Source organism: Bombyx mori, chromosome 1, assembly GCF_030269925.1.
Source record: "Bombyx mori chromosome 1, ASM3026992v2".
Classification (NCBI taxonomy): Eukaryota; Metazoa; Arthropoda; class Insecta; order Lepidoptera; family Bombycidae; genus Bombyx; species Bombyx mori.
In genome coordinates this window covers 16,278,558-16,294,120 of record NC_085107.1, presented here as the reverse complement: position 1 = coordinate 16,294,120, position 15,563 = coordinate 16,278,558, and the positions used below count along the sequence as shown (strand labels likewise).

The 15,563-nt window shown below is 36.1% G+C and overlaps 1 protein-coding gene across 11 annotated transcripts in view; it reads left to right on the top strand.

Annotated features, from left to right (window-relative positions):
* The window catches only part of LOC101743427 (triple functional domain protein), a 166,232-nt gene that overhangs the window by 37,754 nt on the left and 112,915 nt on the right, over nucleotides 1–15,563 (top strand). For all 11 annotated transcript variants that reach the window (XM_038010976.2, XM_038010982.2, XM_038010980.2 and 8 more), the window contains 12 exons: nucleotides 187–415; nucleotides 497–728; nucleotides 1,468–1,668; nucleotides 2,446–2,711; nucleotides 3,222–3,389; nucleotides 3,894–4,020; nucleotides 4,833–5,044; nucleotides 6,463–6,595; nucleotides 10,120–10,380; nucleotides 10,704–10,865; nucleotides 11,658–11,734; nucleotides 11,897–11,993. In XM_038010976.2, coding sequence (XP_037866904.1) covers nucleotides 187–415; nucleotides 497–728; nucleotides 1,468–1,668; nucleotides 2,446–2,711; nucleotides 3,222–3,389; nucleotides 3,894–4,020; nucleotides 4,833–5,044; nucleotides 6,463–6,595; nucleotides 10,120–10,380; nucleotides 10,704–10,865; nucleotides 11,658–11,734; nucleotides 11,897–11,993 — 2,165 coding nt within the window. The remainder of the gene's footprint in view (nucleotides 1–186; nucleotides 416–496; nucleotides 729–1,467; nucleotides 1,669–2,445; nucleotides 2,712–3,221; nucleotides 3,390–3,893; nucleotides 4,021–4,832; nucleotides 5,045–6,462; nucleotides 6,596–10,119; nucleotides 10,381–10,703; nucleotides 10,866–11,657; nucleotides 11,735–11,896; nucleotides 11,994–15,563) is intronic.

The following is a 15,563-nucleotide window of genomic DNA, read 5'->3' as shown; positions in this document are numbered from 1 at the left end:
GTCTTTACCCAGTATCCAAAGCAAGTTGCAGTATCGAATTTTCCATTCTGTACAGATTTGAAGGGACTGGGGTACCGAATCTCCATTTCGGAAGACACAAAATGCCGTCTTCTCCTTCTGTTTCACCGGTAGAATAGTTATTGGCCTCTAAAGTAGATAAATATGTTGTTGCTTGACATTTTGCAGGACAATTTCAAAAAGACGCAGCTCAGGTGGTCAGTTGGATACGTAACGGAGAGGCTATGTTGGCTGCGTCGTTCTCCATTCCTGGAACTCTCTCTGAGGCCGAGCAGCTTAAAAGGGAGCACGACCAATTTCAAGTGGCAGTGGAGAAAACACACGCCAGTGCTGTTCAAGTAAAGTACAGGGCTGATGCGTTGAGGGCTGCCAATCACTACGATCCCCATACCATCAGGTTAGTATAACTTGGTCGAAAATTTTTAAATTTACTACAAATATTTCAGTGTATATTTAATTATTTTTTTTAATACTACAGAGAAATATCAGAGGAGGTAACTGAGCGCTGGCAGCGATTAGTGACCTGCGCCGAGGAGCGTCACAAGCTCGTGACGGCCTCACTCAATTTCTACAAGACAGCCGAACAGGTGTGTTCGGTGCTCGACTCATTGGAACGTGAATACCGCAGAGATGAAGACTGGTGTGGATCTGCAGCCGCTCCATCAACTGACGAGCCGACTTTAGCTCAGTCTATTGACAAAGCCGCACAGGTAGATTTTCACAATTTCTTACATTTATTTATGAACATTATATAATGAAAATATTGACATTAGCTATACTCGGCTAAGGTCCGAATATGATTGATATCAGTTGTTCAAATTGAATTTTTCAAATTTCAATTTTATTCAATTTTATATCTGACAAAAAGTTTTTGATGAATAATTTAGATTAAACTAAAAGTTATAAGTTATCTGGAGGCAACCCAAAACATTTCGCGCGATTTGTTCTATTTCGTCTACTTTATGCTGTCTTTGAAATTTTGAAATTTGAATGACCGATGAAGAATCTTGTTAATTCCTGTTCTTATTCCTGTTGCGAAGTACAGGCGGGTTCAGATTGCAGGGAGGGATAGCCGTTAAACAGTATAGCTTAGACCTCACGTTTCAAGACGTTGCAGCATTCCCTTTATGATTTGTATCGGCATGTTTAATGATAAGTGTAGGACATGCTGTTCACCTGCTTGTGAGTTTCGTCACGCAACCAACGTAGCCTACCGCTTGACTAATTTGAAGCCTTCTTGCAGCTTATCTGGGAGATTAATAAAAAAAAAGACTAATTTAATCTATCCATTAGGACCTATGTAGCAAAATATCAAGGCAGACAAATTAAAAAAATTGGGTTTAAATCATGTGACAAAAAACAAGGTTATCAAAAAGTATTTGATAAATATTTCGTATATAGTAGATAAGTTCCATTTCACTACTAACAAATCAATGATGTGCATTCTAGGTGGCTGCGCTTATAGTAAAACATGGCGAACAAAAAGAAGCATTTCTGAAGGCCTGCACTCTCGCTCGCCGAACAGCCGAAACATTCTTAAAGTACGCTGGACGTTCGGCTCAAGTTCACGGCCAGACTCCAGCCGCAAGCAAGGCTCATCATGAGCAGACACGAGCTATACTTGACACCTTATTGGCCCAAGAAACAAAGGTAGGAATTATTGTTTGAATATTATTATGTACTCTAACAATCAAATGGTCCACGCTAAGAAAATAATTTTTGAATTTTATCATTTAAAAATTGATATCACTTAAAGTCCCTGGCCCGAGAGATAGTTATTGTGGGCTATAATTATTAAACGGTTACAAATCGCACTGCAATATTAGGTTACTAAGTTGAAAATGGTTTCATAAATTTCAAAAAGAGGAAAGTGTATGGTACAGTTAATAAATTCTTAAACGCGACAAAGTTCTGTGTAGTCGGGTAGGATAGTAAGTAGGTCATACATAAAAAATGTATAATTTAGCATAATATTAAAATGGTTTATCGGTGCATCACGTAACAGTCAATATTTTTGCTTTTCAATACAACGGTTAAAGTTTGTAAACAAAACCGATATTTATATCTTGTTTTCAATATTGGACAATTCAAATTATGTTAGCAATGACATACATATATTGTGTTAGTTATGGATTATGCAGTGATGCAGTAAGGCTGCTTATTGTTATTAATTGTTAGGACATGGCCATTGCCAGTGTCGTTACACTGACGTTAGACAATAAAGGCTATTGTTGAGGTCGCGCGATGATATCAGGGTCGTCACTCAGTTGACCACACACCATGCTGGCCTATGTGCGTAACGAAAGTTTATCATGTTTAAAAGTTTATTCATGGCGTTAGTTCAACCGGTATTATTTTTTTTTCAATTAACTTATATATTATTTTTTTGTACCCTGTACTTTGGTATAATAAGTGATTTTTCAATAGGTATTGGAACATTGGACGGTACGCAAGAAGCGTCTAGAACAATGTCAGCAGTTTGCTTTATTCGAGCGTTCGGCCCGCGCCGCAGTCGAGTGGATCCGTGAGACTCAGGAACGCTGCGGAGCTGCCGCGGCCGCTGCTGCTGCGGGCGTCGCTAGGGAGAGTCGCGAGCGAGTGCGTTTGCTCGCTCAGTTGGCAGACGGACTAGTCGAGAAGGGACACCCTCATGCCGTTCAGATTAAAGAATGGGTTGCTGCTGTTGACGCCAGGTACGAAAATTTTTATATAGTATCTGAAATGTATTTATAGCCTTAACTATAATAATAGTAGGTGAGCTCACGGGGCTCGAACCTGAGCGACATTGCTAACACGAACCAAGCAAGAGCAGTGCTTCGCAGAATCTACCACCGGATCGGAAACGCGACCCACTGAGAAGATCCGGCGAGAAACTCAGTGGGCTGTCTGTGGGTTAATTTACTCGTCGAGCCGTCGAGGCTCGACGAGACCGATGACCAGTGCTTGAGGTACCTAAAAGCACCGTTGGTGGATCGGGAGGATCCGAAATGACGTGATTGGGGCGACGTCGACTGCTTTCCATTCTGTCCGTAGGATCGGGAATGTAGTTACCGGGGGCCACGATGAGAGGGTTCTCGTGTCGTATTTATAGCGAATTTTATTAGTTTACGTGAAAAATTCTGTAATAGACCTCTAGTTAAAAAACAACCCGGGATTGACTTGAAAAACTTTAATACATATCTACAAATCTTATTTTGATTTAGATACGCGGAATTCAGTGGTTCTATGGAAGGTGGAGAGAGCGAACCAGAAAGTGACTCAGGCGTGGCTCCATCCTTAGCATCATCGCAATCTGCTGATAACGACAACCGTGCTGAACCACAGCCACCAACTATAGGCGATGATAAACGGCGTAGCGCCAGACGTAAAGAGTAAGTTTATTGTTCCCTCTTTATAAAAATCTTCAGTTTGACATTTATCTTTTTTTTTCTCCCTACCTATTCGCTGGTAGCCTAACTAAGGGGCTATTCAAGTTTCGCGCGCACCGGTAGGTGAGCTCGCGGGCTCAACTTGAGAGAATTTGCTAACAGCAAGCTGCGTAGAATCTATCACCTGATCTAAATCGCGACCCACTGAGAATATCCGGCGAGAACCTCAGTGGGTTATACCTATCGATAATTTTTTTCGTCGAACTCTTGCTTGAGAGACCTAAAAGCACCGCGAGTGGTTCCGGTGGATCCGACAAGCTGTATTTCGGGCGACGGCGGCTTTGCTTTGTTTGTCGCCTAGCTCGGATATGTAATATATTCTTAATTGCAGTTTAGTACGTATTTCATACGTTGTTCAATAAATACACGGGCGTCTTATGTATTAGTTGGGGATGGCTTCCAAAATTATAATGAAGTTAATAAATCTGAAATAATTTATGTTAATAGGTTTATAATGGCAGAGCTGCTACAAACTGAACGTGCCTACGTGAAAGATCTGGAGACCTGCATTACTTGTTATTTGCGTGAAATGCGTACCGATCCCGCCTCCGTACCGCTGCCACTTCAAGGAAAGGTAAGCAAGTGGTTAGCAGTTTAAAGGGATTTCCAGATCGAAATCATTTCTTTGGATTACGATATATCATACTCTCAAATGCAAACAAATGAGGGCAATGGTGCCATATAAAATATCGAATTCATAAAAAATCGAATGGTATTAGCGATCGACCCTGTGGAAATATTTATGGGTAAAATAAATAATGATGATGAAAATAAATCTTGTTCTTGGCTACTCTGGTCTTTGGTATATCGTGTGCAGTGAACAGATCAATAATTGTCACTTTTCGCACAACATAGGAGTTTACTCAAATAAAATGATCATATATGTAATAATATTTTTCTTTACCTATCTCTTAATCACTACATAGTATAAAACAAAGTCGCTGTCTCTGTCCCTATATCTGTCTGTCCCTATGTATGCTTAAATCTTTAAAACTAAGCAACGGATTTTGATGCGGTTTTTTTTAAAAGGTAGAATGATTGAAGAGAAAGGTTTATATTATTATGTATAATAACATCCATTAAATTGTAGAGAAATCAATAATAAATTACAGTTTCCGAAGCGAAGCGAGGGAGGGTCGCTAGTTCGTCCATAATTTAAAATATTTTGGACTCCTCAATGTCATTTTCCATAATGTGGTTGTGGTTTTAATGTATATTTCCCAAAATCCCTCTTATCTTACGAGGTCTTGTCACTATGTGAACTTGATCGCTCAATATTCGAGCAACAAACGCGTACGTTTATTTAATCGCTTTGAATCGATTAACTACACTTGTTTTAGTCAACTTTAACATGTTAAAAAAAAAGTAATGTAAATTTTGTTTCAGGAGGACTTGATATTTGGTAACATAGAAGAGATTCATCGTTTCCACGAGCGCGTTTTCCTCAGAGAATTGGACAAATACGAGACGATGCCGGAAGACGTCGGCCACTGCTTCGTGACTTGGGCGCGCGAGTTCGATATGTACGTGTCGTACTGTCGCAACAAGCCAGACAGCAATGCGGCTGTCGTCCAACACGCCGGCGATTACTTTGAGAGGCATGTTTTTATATTTAAATACAATCACAAGTATTATAAAACTTGAGGGAGAGAGAGAATGTACTTTATTGCACACTAAAACATAATTCACATTCAAAAACAGTCACAAAGCAAATAGATTTCTAGAATAGGCGAGCTTATCGCTAAAGCTATAAGCGATCTCTTCCAGAGAACCGTTTAATTTAGAGATATTCTTGATATATCATACTTGCACAACTTACAAATTTGCATACAAATTGACAATACATTATTATAGAAAATATATACAGTAGAATTCATATACAACGACTTCGCTTATAACGACTAACCGCTTTTAAGGACGATAATGATTACTCAAGTTAGGTTTCATAGGTACTGAGAAAATATAACCGTTTAGTGCGACTCCGTTTTAAGCGACCTACTGCTTATAGCGACCCTTAATTATGAATATTTTGATGATACGTCCGGTTAAAACAACGCACAATGTTTTATTTACAACCTACCAATACCTCGGCGTCCCAACTTCACCCCGCCCCCTTTATTGGCGCGTGAATCAAAGTTAGTGCTTGTCACTTGTTATGACAAGTTCTTAAAGCTCGACAAAATGAGTTCTATGAAGCCAAAGTGTTTTACAATTAAAGAATAATGTGCAATATGACACCGATTAGAAGCCGGTGAATCAAATGCAACCCTCGCAAAGGAGTTTGGTGTATCTCATTCTACAATATCAACAATAAAGAAAAATAAAGATAAGATCGAGCCGATGTTTAATGCCAATGTTTTAAAATACAAACGTGTAAGGACTTCTACTCATGAGTCGGTGGATAAGGCACTGTTACAGTGGTTCAAGCTTCAGCGCGACTGGGGAATACCCGTGAATTTACCCTCTGCTACAAGAGAAAGCAATTTTTCGCTATACAGTTAGATATGCAAAATTTTACATGCTCCATGAGTTGGATAAATATATGTACTTAACATATGTACTTAAGAAATAATTCTGCCGTTTTGTACGTCATCCGGTTAGTACGACATAGTTTCGTCGGTCCCTTGAAAGTCGTTATATCCGGATTCTACTGTACATGCAATAAATAGATATATACCGTTTATATATAATATGAAATAACTATTTGTTTTATATACCAATATATATGCTTACATACTAATCTGTCCATAAATACTGCTACATAAAAACGTTGCTGATTTAATGTTGTGTTTATTACTTAATTTGTACTAGAATGTGTGCTTAAAAATATTAAATTAGCTATGTTATCCATATATGGCCGTTCCGTTAATACACCAGTAATCGAAAGTCAAAAGATGGTAGATTTTTTGATTAATTTTTGCCTGTCATAAGATATAAACGGGACTTTAAAAAATAGTTTTTCATATGCTATATATCACAAAATCACAATAATTAATAGATTCAATTGTTCATTTAGGGTGCAACGAAAGAAAAAACTCGAGCATCCACTCGCCGCTTATTTGATCAAACCGGTTCAAAGGATTACCAAGTATCAACTGCTGCTGAAGGATCTTCAGGCATGCTGTGCTGAAGGACAAGGAGAGATAAAGGTGAATACTATTTTCTTATGTGTAGGTCAATTTTCCAAGATGTAATATAAATTTGAAGTTTGATAATATGGTAAAATTAAATTTTGAGTTTCTTCTATTATTTATCGCTATTCGATTTTAATGCAGCAATAACTTTGATTGCCCAACAAGAAGTTATTCAGCGTATTTGTGGTATTAGTCAAATCTCGACCGTTATAATGAGGAAAGAAACAAAATCATAATAATATGTCTCCTCCTCGGTTACCCTATCCTTGAAGTATATAGTAGGAATATTTACAATATGTAGTGGTCCTCTGCACTGGATAGCCTTTTAATTAATTATTTACCTTAGTATTTATTAGTATTACGAAATAATCTGATCCTGTTTATGTGAATCATTATTAGATATAGAAGCATCATTACATAAATGAAAAAAAAAGAAATATATTTCTTTGTATCTGATTATGGCTGGCGATTGTACCACTTGGCGTTAGTTTTTAATTTATACTTGTTCTATTACGCAAAAGGCGTTCTGTTTAAATTTCAATAAATCTTGCCTGTGCTTGTTTTGTAAAAAAGTTATTATTCTGGGAAATTTTCCAAGCTTTATTTTCGTACACAGCTAATTAGACTACTGTAGACTATATATTAAATGATATAATATATAATAATAGTTAATCGAGCCGTTCTAAAGTCGTACGCTTACCGAAGAACAGTGTTTCATTATTACATATTTAAAATCTACTAAATACAACCAATATAATATTTGTACAATCTGATACTTGCCAGTACTAAAATTAAGTTTTTTTAAATTATCCCTTTTTTAATTTTCCCGATAAACAAATCCCCACATACAGTCTTTTGTTAGAAGACCTCAATATAATCGAACCAGAACCCCAAACACTAATCCTTCATTTAGTATTCGCCGGCAAAGGATGCACGATGTCGTCCTAATAAGTTATCACAAGAACATGACTTACGCCTAAGATTATACGAAACGCGATAAGATAAAATGTGTTGTTTTTTAGTCTTTCAAGTCTTTCAGTCCATTCGTTGTTTGTGATCATTAAGATTGTTACGGCACATTTCCTAAACGTGACCTTTATTAAGAATGAAAATTAACAATTGAAAGCTAGTGTGCACAATCATACTACTCGCATTAAAATTATAATTTGTACATAGTAAACGTTTTATCTAATGCTTAGCTAAAATTAATTAGTTGGAATGTCTGACTGATAACGCATGTTTATTGCCTAGTGATAACTTTCTAATTTTACTCACGTTATTGTAAAGTGATCCGTATTGCAACATAAACAGTTTGAAACGTAAGTGATGTGAATTTGACTCTAGTCTTACTATTAATAAGACAATTGAAACAAAACAAATAAAAACTGTTTCGTGTATGTGGTTTTCCTCAATGTTTCTTTTTTCGATAGAACTTTAATTAACGAAATTGAAAAAAATATTAATGACATTTCGTTATCTATTTGTTGCGTTAACGACTAATATTTAAACGATATGTTAATCTGTTTTACGTATTAAGTATTACTATTGTTATATTTCCTTAAAACATTGTTTTTGCGTTCATCAATGTTTTCATTCGATTACTATGAAATTTTTTAAATTGCTCGTATAGGCAGACGAGCATACGGCCCACCTGAGTGGTGAGTGGATACCGTTTCTCATGGACGTCAGCAATGCCAGGGTCAGAGCCAAGCCGCTGCTTGTCGATTAGATAACAATATTCGCTTAAATTATCGATATTTCGTTAATTCGTTGACATGATTTCAAAATTTGTGTTCATTTTGTTGTACCCGAATTTCAATGATGAAATACAGGCGTAGCGCTAAACACTAAACCACGTACTCAATGTACCAAAATGTAGACGTTATTATTATCGTCGCTAATGATGTTAACGTAATGGGCTTTAGTCCATTACCGTGTATCTATCTACATTTGTTCGTATTTGTTTCGACTTAAATACACGTCGCTCCTGGATCCGACCGAGATTAAACAGGCCAGTTCGTTTTGTAGTAATTAACAATAGATTTCGTGTTCAATATTTTCCTTGTGACTCACTTGTCGTAATTTACAGTGACACAGTGTTTCGTGTCGCCGTTCAGTGTACGCGAGTGATTAATTAAACCGTTTTTTCATATTCGTAATTCAAAATTAAAATGTAATGTTCAGCTCAGGTGTTGAGTTTCTAATCTGTATCATGTTGAAGTATTTCACTAATCCGAGGAGCAATCGCATCGAACCGTTGTTTAAGCACGATACCTACAAGTATAATGTATGTATTTTACTGTCCTTTCCCAATAGAATTTAATTTTTTCATGTTTTCAATGAGTCGTAAATATGATTTATGTTTGTACGCCTTAGTTTTTCGCTATGGTAGCTCATTTCACAATGTTGAGATACCCCAATAACAAAATAATGCGAAAATTTGGAACATAAATGACAAAACACTACTTAATCATACTCGTATAAAAAAAGGAATCAAATTAACGACTCGAATATTAAATTGGTTAAAAGTAAAAACTTTTACCTTTTAAAACGTTGAATTAGTAAGTTTATATCGCATAAGATTTATAAATCGACCCGCATAAAAACTTACATATATTAAACTTAACCACACGTACACTGTTGTAACTTCATGTCTATAGTGTATAGACTGAATTGCAATCCGTATTGATATTTATTAGCACAAACAGAACAGAACATTTACGCCCCACCTAATTTTATGTTATTTGAGCGTGTACATGGCTCAGACTTCGTCGACGATTTTGATACATTGAAAAATAGACATAACTAGGTAATTGACGACACTCACGACGATACAATAGTCGAAAATATACATGTTTATTAAATAAAATACAATTCAGAACTCAATGAAGTAAAAACATACTTACGTGATTTATGTTGAGCAACTCTTTAAAATTAAATAGAAACTTTAAACGTCATCAAGTAATAAAATATTAAAAAAAAACCGACGCCAGTTTATTCACATCTTACACAATAATAGTCTACCCAGATTTTTATCAGAAGATACTTCAGAAGCAACTTCTTTCAGTTATTATTACACGACTGTATTTAATAGTACTATTTTCACTTTCATTTCTAACTTAACCCTAATGATTCTGTCCTGATTTGCCAAACAAAGGCCCACCTTCGTATCTCGCAATGTCAGCAAGGTGGAAATATAGTACAGTATGTAATTCATTGAACGGTGGTAGGGCGTATTTTAAGCCCTATTGATACTGCGAAGCAAACATTTTTTCCAGTGTAAATTGTGGGACACCCGTGAGGGTAATCCCTTAAGGAGACTTCGGTCTCGTGATTCGGGGTTGGTGGCGAGATTCATGTTGTGATGTCTATGAAAGCCATTAATTGCTGTATTCAGTTTAGACCAGGTGGACTCTTTAGCGCCATTAAACAACGAATAAAGAAAAAAAAAACCAAAGTTCATCTAATGGAATAAAGGTTACAAGGAGGACAAATTTATGAGAAATACGTAATTAAATTTGATGTGTTTGTTTGTACAGGACGGCTTGGAAGTTATGCTCTCAGTGCCAAAGAAGGCCAATGATGCGATGCACCTCTCTCTGCTCGAGGGGTGTGACGTCCCGACTGACAGCCTCGGCGAGGTCGTCCTCCAGGACTCCTTCCACGTGTGGGACCTTCGTCAGATCATCAAAAAGGGACGCGAGAGGAGAGTCTTCCTTTTCGACTTGCATCTGCTTTTGGCGAAAGAAGTGAAGGATTCGCACGGAAAAGCCAAATACATTTACAAGACTAAATTTATGGTTAGTAAGCATTTTGTTTAAACAATGAGCTGGTTTTTTCTCAGTATCCACAAATTCGGAAATTCAAAATTATATATATGTTTAAGCATAAAATTTATAAATTCTGCGTAGTTATTGTGAGCTCGCACGGGTATGCTCCACCGTTCTGGTCATTTGCACACCTCAATTAAAATGATTCAAAACTAAAATATATGGTTTTATACAAAATTAATAATTATTATGCCGAAAATAATCGATGACCGTATTTAAATCCAACGGTTACTATCTTTTAACTGGTAAAGTATGCTACTTTAAAAAAAATACAATACGTATTATTATTTCAGACATCAGAACTTGGGGTGACAGAACACATCGAAGGAGACGAATGCAAATTCTCGGTGTGGACTGGCCGCGAGCCAATGGCCAGCGACTGTCGCATCGTACTTAAGGCACCCTCGCTTGAAGTGAAGCAAACTTGGGTACGGAGTCTCAGGGAGGTTATACAGGTAAAATATATTTCTTGTATTGTCAAACCTGAAATTAATGTTGCTATATAAACGTATTTTAATGAATCTAATGTAAATGTTTCATAAAAATACTTGAAATTAATTTTGTGTGCAAGTTTGGTTTATAGACAGCGAACCATTGGCATTGCTAACCGTAACTAATCCACTTTGGGATCTGTACTAAATCTTTCGTTTCTGTTTTTAACATAACAATTTTGCTCTATCTAGTATCCAAATACTTTGTCGAATGTTTTTCTAAACTGTGACATCGATTTGTATAGGGAGATGCAATATCAGACTATACAATAAAACATAAAACGAATCATACCAACTAATCTTCCGCAACAGAAATGTACAACACGAAGATGTATTGAGCCTTCTAAGTCATATATTGAAAAATGGAGTCATATAGCTTTGATTAATGAGTCTCCAGGGGTTCGGGTGTTCGAATAAGATTTGAAAGGAACAAAACTTTATAAGCAACAATATTTTTGTTTACACAAACCTCGCTGCCACGTTATTGTGGCACTAATAATTTATTTGGAATATATTGTTTTTGTGCAGCGGTTTTTGTCCTCGACTAGTTCTTAGTCATTTGCCTTTATCGCTGCGACGTTACATAGACGACTTTTGCACATGACGTAAAACGTGTTCAGAGTATTTACGAACGAGCTATTCAGAACGAAGTATGATTCTAATTTGACCGATCTAGAATTTAATTAGTATTGTTAGTATGTACCAAAAAAAATCACTGAAAAATGTAACGTTTTTGTTTTTTTGTTGTTGTTTTAGGAAACTTATTTCAGCTGTGCCCTGCCTCCCAGGAGCCCTGCACGGGTTCGCCCTACAAGCTCTCAACGATCTAGCAGGTAATTGTTTCTTAATGCTTAACATAATTTGACAAATAAACGTTTTTCTTCTTTACCACAAAAAATAAATCTAGTGTAAAAACGACAGTAACTAAAGCATGAGTTTTTTCCAGCATTCAAACTATTTTGTTAAGAGCACTTAAAAACTATTGATTGTTTTAGGGATTTCGAAGACACCGTACTAGACGAAACGACGGAAAATCTCGACAGAAACTCGCTCGCGTCTTTCGGCAGTGGTAATACCACGGATTCCGATAAGGTAAGTGCCTTAAATGCGCGAAGCATAAAGCCTTCCTATCCTGAAGAGGGGAATATTATTCCAATGCAACAATCACTTCCATTTAATTCTCAAGTACTTTGTTTCGCATTCGTTTGAAGACAATGAAATAAATGTAGGTATTTACTGAGACTTCAAACGTATTTTCGCAGTAACTTTAGAGTGGCTCATCCTACTACCACTTTGCACCCAGCTGTACCAATATCTATTCAATGCAACTGAAGTTTATAAATACAAAATTTTAGGCAAGTTTTGACCATACTTTTACAATTTATAATGTCCTTTGTGAATTAAATAGTGCTTTGTGCTCACCGGTCACAAGCACTCCAAATTATCAACAACAAATAGACGACTATGTATGTGAAAAATGAAATGTTTGAATTAGCTTCATCATTCATCACAAGGGTAAACTGATTATGGGTATGGCTGCGTTCGCTAATAATTGAACCTTTAAATACACCTAAATTAAACCTCGGATTCTTATCAATCGACAGTCTTACGTAATTATCTAAGTACTTACAAACGTGGCTTACAAATGTTCATGATTGATTGATTTCCACGGTGAAGGAATAACATCGTGTAATAAAAATCAAACCCGCAAAATTATAATTTGCGTAATCACTGGTGGTAGGACCTCTTGTGAGCCCGCACGGGTAGGTACCACCACCCTGCCTATTTCTGCCGTGAAGCAGTAATGCGTTTCGGTTTGAAGAATGGGGTAGCCGATGTAACTATACTGAGATCTTATATCTCAAGGTGGGTGGCGCGTTTACGTTGTAAGTGCCTATGGGCTCCAGTAACCACTTAACACCAGGTGGGCTGTGAGCTCGTCCATCCATCTAAGCAATAAATAAAAAAAAGAACAAACATTGAACGTTTCACCACAAAACTTACCGTTTTGATCGTAAACAAGACAAAATTAATTAAATTAGTAATTAAACTAACACAACTCGTTTGAACCCTTTTCTGCGTGAGCGGTACCACGCCATGTTTATTGAAAACCATACAACCGCTACACCTGTGTAATGGGTTGGTGACTCGAGTTTCCTGAAACATAATTCAAGTATTTAAAGTTCTTCTTGGTGTAAAAAAAATAGTTCTAAAACAGGCTGTAAGAATATTTTTCTTAGGGCGTGTCTGATCAAAAGAACATGTATTCTTACTAGGGTATTTAATATAAATTTTAGTTTTACGAACGCAAAAACTATTCGGTTCACGGTGTGTCAGAAGGGAACAAAATATATATAAGTACGAAGCGAAATTGGAAAATGGCTGACATTTCATTAGCGCTTCCACGCTGTCCACCCTGGAGGCATTCCAAGTAGGGCTGTCAACTTTGAAATTAAACTAATAAAGTTGATCGTCAGAATTATAGTTCGAGAAGAATATACAATCTAGAACAACTAAACAAGAACTAGCAGAATATACAATCTACTTTGAAAGCTTTATTGATTTGATGTTAATTTGTATAGCAACAAAATGATAATCAACGAAAACCTATGAACTTAAAGTGTAAAAATAATCAAATAATTGAAGTTTAGAGCGTTAGTTTAATTACCTCTAATTATTCAATACGTTATTGTTTAAGATCAGTAACGGCTAATACTTCATATTATAATTTCGCTGTGCATATTTACTGCGACCAAACCATACGGTTTTGCTGCCATCGAGCATACCATCGGACTGTATATTTTGGATTTTTTATACCTGATTTACGGCTGCATTATTACTTATGCACAAATTTTGTTCTGATTTTATAATAGAGGTGGATGAAATATCGAAGTACTCAAGTATAAGAAAACTATAATAAATGTAAACGGTACTTTAAGAGTACTTATTATTACCCCACAGTAGGTAGCGGCTTGGCTGTGCCCTTGTTATAGTGGTAATAAAATAAAATAAAATAAAATAAAACACGCGACAAAGAATTTTGTGACAAAACAGCTTGCAATGAAAAATGAACGACGCTGGCCTGAAGCGCCTGGAAAATTCTTTATCAGCCCTAATCAGAGTCCTTGATTACGTACCAGCATCGGTATAATATATTTTAACGGTAGCAATTATACGGTAAATAAAAATAAATAAAACGAAAAACTTTAAATTAACATTCCCGCCGTTTCATCTCGACTCTAATCGGATTATGAAACGAAGGTCGGAGCAATCAAAGACTTGGATTTATTTAAAGAACTTTTTCTTTGGATTTCACTTATTGCACTCACTGTGTTTCTTTATTAATTTATAGCTTAGAAGAGGGGAGAACTCACGGTCCATCTGGTGTTAAGTGGTTGCCGGAGGCCATAGACATCTACAACGTAAATTCCACCTTCGAACTTGATACATGAGTTCTAAGGTCTCAGTTTTAACAGTACAACGGTTGCTCCGCCCTCCAAACCGAAACGCATTACTGCTTCACAGCCGAAATAGGAAGAGTGGTGGTACCCATGCTTGCTGGTACATAAGACGCTCTATCGCCGTATTTAAATGAAAATATATACGCTACATACATATGTATCCGTACAATTTAGTAAATGAATACTTAAATAAAAGACAAACCTTTATGATAATTTACGTGCGCATTTCAAATAATTAATCGTGAAGTATGCATGTTTGGAGAATATTAAAATGCGCGTGAGCTTAAAGACATGTAAAAATGATTCCAACCACCAGTTCCACATTACGGCATAACCAAGCAACGTCATATTTGTCGTACTTCTATTATTGTTGTTAGTAAATGAAATCCTTAATATCGACCCTATATATCTTTCGTTATCTATGTGACTTTTAAAATTGAAAGGTTTCATATTTGCTTTGGTGTTCACAAAACTGTAAAGGATTCGAAACGTCGGCAATAATAATACAACACAATAAAAATAATACACGCAGAACTAAAGCGTAAATGTAGTTTTATTTAGGTTAATAATTTAATTAATTAATTTATTTATTTATTTATATATACTTTATGCACAAAACAAAACTTGTACACAGGCGGACTTAATGCCATGGGCATTCTCTTCCAGTCGACCATAGGGTGGTGCAGAGATAATGCATGGTAGGTGCATTAACAAAAGAATAACAAACAACAACAACAAAACAAAACAAAAAAAAGAACAAACTCAAAACAAAAATCTTCCTTAAAATAACATCTCAGTATTATAGAATACACATACTACAATTTAATATACCTATGTATAAAATAGTAAAATACATACATACACATAATTACACACAATATAATTTAATTTAATAGTAGTAATTAAAAGCAAGCATAGGTTTGTGATACGATATTTGGTACAAACATGTTTCCTATACGAAGAGCTTTTGCTGACAAGTTTGAATTACCTGTCTGTTTGGTACTTTGACTTAGTACGTTGATGGACTAATTGCTTTTGCCGTGGGCGGCGATCCTCCAGCAATATGTCGTTTGATGTCAGTTGAACCGAATTTAACTAGTGTGCTGAGTTTAGGAAGTAAATCAATTATTTTGATTCTTATTATGAATAAAATAGTATATACAGAACAAATAAACGATATATGTGTAATATTTGTGAAAAT